The 2500-nt window shown below is 37.0% G+C and overlaps 1 protein-coding gene across 1 annotated transcript in view; it reads right to left on the bottom strand.

Annotated features, from left to right (window-relative positions):
• LOC122263911 (protein gooseberry) overlaps positions 1-2500 on the bottom strand; it is a 76114-nt gene that overhangs the window by 8669 nt on the left and 64945 nt on the right. Inside the window, exon 5 of the mRNA XM_086542900.1 lies at positions 267-509. Within this exon, the coding sequence (XP_086399026.1) occupies positions 267-509 (243 nt within the window). The remainder of the gene's footprint in view (positions 1-266; positions 510-2500) is intronic.

Below are 2500 nucleotides of genomic sequence, written 5' to 3'. Positions count from 1 at the left end.
ATTTATATATATGTATATAAATATAATATATATATATATATATATTATATAATATATATATATATATATATATATTTTTGAATATATATTCCCCGAATATATATATATAATATATATATATATATATATATATATATATAGATATATATATATATTATATGAGTTTGCGTATGTGTATGTGTATGTGTATGTGTATGTGTGTGTATATGTGTATTCTTTCCCTCACATCCTCCCCTCTCCCCCCTTGTTTTCACCCCCCGCCTCGCCTCTAACGCTCACCTGAACCCTGGCCTCCGTGAGCTTGGTCCTCTGTGCCAGCTCCTCCCTCGTGTAGACGTCTGGGTACTGCGTCCTCTCGAAGGCCCGCTCGAGCTCCTCCAGCTGCTCGGCGGTGAAGGTGGTCCTTGCGCGGCGCTGCTTCCTCTTGATGGGGATGCCCGGCTCGCTCTCCGTGTCGCTGTCTGAGATCGAGCCTCCTGCAGAAGATACGAAGACGCTCGAGTCACCATCTGCGTGTTGGGTATGGAGAGAGAGGGAAAGGGTCAGTGCTTGGGAAGGAGGGCGGACGTCAGCTAGGGGCAGTGCCTGAGGGAGGAAGGCCAGAAAGAGCCAATACCCTGAGAAGCCAGCCAGGAACACGGTCAGTACCTGCAGAGGAAGAGCCCCCAGAAGGACGAGGGATATGGGAAGGAAGTGCTAATAGAAGACAGTGCATAGAGAAGAAAGAAAGGCCGTCAAGGCAGTGCCTGAAAAAAAACAAAGCTGTCACGGAGATGCTTGTAAAAGAAAGACCATCAAGAAATGCCAGCAAGACAGTGCTACAAGTAGGAAAACCAGCGATACAATGCTTGGAGAAGGGAGAAAAACCTGAAGCCAAGTCCTGAAAAAAATGAAATCAGAAAGCAATAGTGCCTGAAGAAAGAGTCCCCGATATCTAAAAAAAAAGAAAGAAGCAGGACTGATCAGTACAAGCTGAAGACATTATAGCCTGGAAAAGCAAAGAAGATTGAACTGGTATTTCTAGAAGACTTTAAGCTTGGCAAAATCAGACCGGGTTTAGTAAGGACACTATTTAAGATGTTAACATAAAGGTAAAAAAGTCAGCAACAGAGACGGGAGATAAAACTTTAATATATGATTTTAGATTATAGTTTAGATTCTATATCATCACAAGATATATCCTTTATTGTCCTAATGACAATTATATCGACGTATCTGTTTGTATTTTTATGAGAAATCTGAGTAAGAGGAAGATAATTATGATAGTAATAATTGACATGATGCTAATTATTATGCTTACAATGTGATAATGACAATGATACCAAAACAACCATCAATTATGATAATAAAAGCACGCTACAACAACAACAATAATTCAGATAAGAATTGTTGTGTTTCCCCGTCCATCCTTCTTTCCACTAGAATCTAGAAAACGGAAAAAGATAATGACGCAGGACCTTTTACAGGTGACCTTAGATGTTCACTAAACAAACAAGAAAAGAAAACTTGGAAGTCTGTAAAGCTTTGTGAGCATGCACTGATCATCATTATATTCATAATGATTATAATATCAAACATAATATCAACTAGAAAGACTTAAGAGAACACAGACCTCTTCCCAAGATACATAAGTCTACCATATTAATAAAAAAATCCATCAGACCTGTTTTCTATGATGGATCGTACTGCAAATGAATTCAGTGATTTCATCGGAAATCCATAGACGGATCCAGATCATCGCAAAAATCTGATTGCTCTATTGTCGGATCATGGGCAATCCACCTATAAGTTTTCATTACAATCCTTCAATAACTTTTGGCGTAATCCTACTAACAATTTGAGAAACCAATTACTGGCGGTACTTGCAAAATTTTCTTCAACGATATTACTTGCCACTTTTTGGTAATGATAATATTGATACTGGTAATTATGATTGTGAAAATAATGATCATGATGATAATAATGGCCGTGATGACGACAACAACAACAAAAATAGCAATGACGATAATCATACTACTGGTACTAGAGAAATAAAATGGGTAATTATAAAAAAAATAATATATATATATTGAAACGAACAAACGGAAAAATAGATACAAAAAGATAGATATACAAAGAAAACAACACGAGAGACAATTACAACGTATATATGCTACATATTTATGTACTTTCGGCTAACTTGTAAACAGGAAGCCATCCATCACAGCGTACAAAAGTCTCTAAACACTCATTGTCACTTATAAATTAAATATCTCGATGCCATTATTTTCGCTGATTTAATCAAGACATAATATAATTATATCGCTATGTATCGGTATATGTAGTTTCCTGCGTGACAGATCTTTACATTAGTTCCTCTCGTCTTATCTTTCTTTCTCTATCTCAATCTCTCTCTCTCTTTTCTTTCTCTTGGAATCCCTGGCGATTTTAACGACTCGAAAAATCAACCAAATATGAAATCCGTGTTATGTACTGTTATCCTTCATCTTTACTTTATTCA

Source organism: Penaeus japonicus, unplaced genomic scaffold (assembly GCF_977035675.1).
Source record: "Penaeus japonicus unplaced genomic scaffold, GWHDUDI00000001_assembly GWHDUDI00000013, whole genome shotgun sequence".
NCBI lineage: Eukaryota > Metazoa > Arthropoda > Malacostraca > Decapoda > Penaeidae > Penaeus > Penaeus japonicus.
This window is presented reverse-complemented; position numbering and strand designations above follow the sequence as displayed.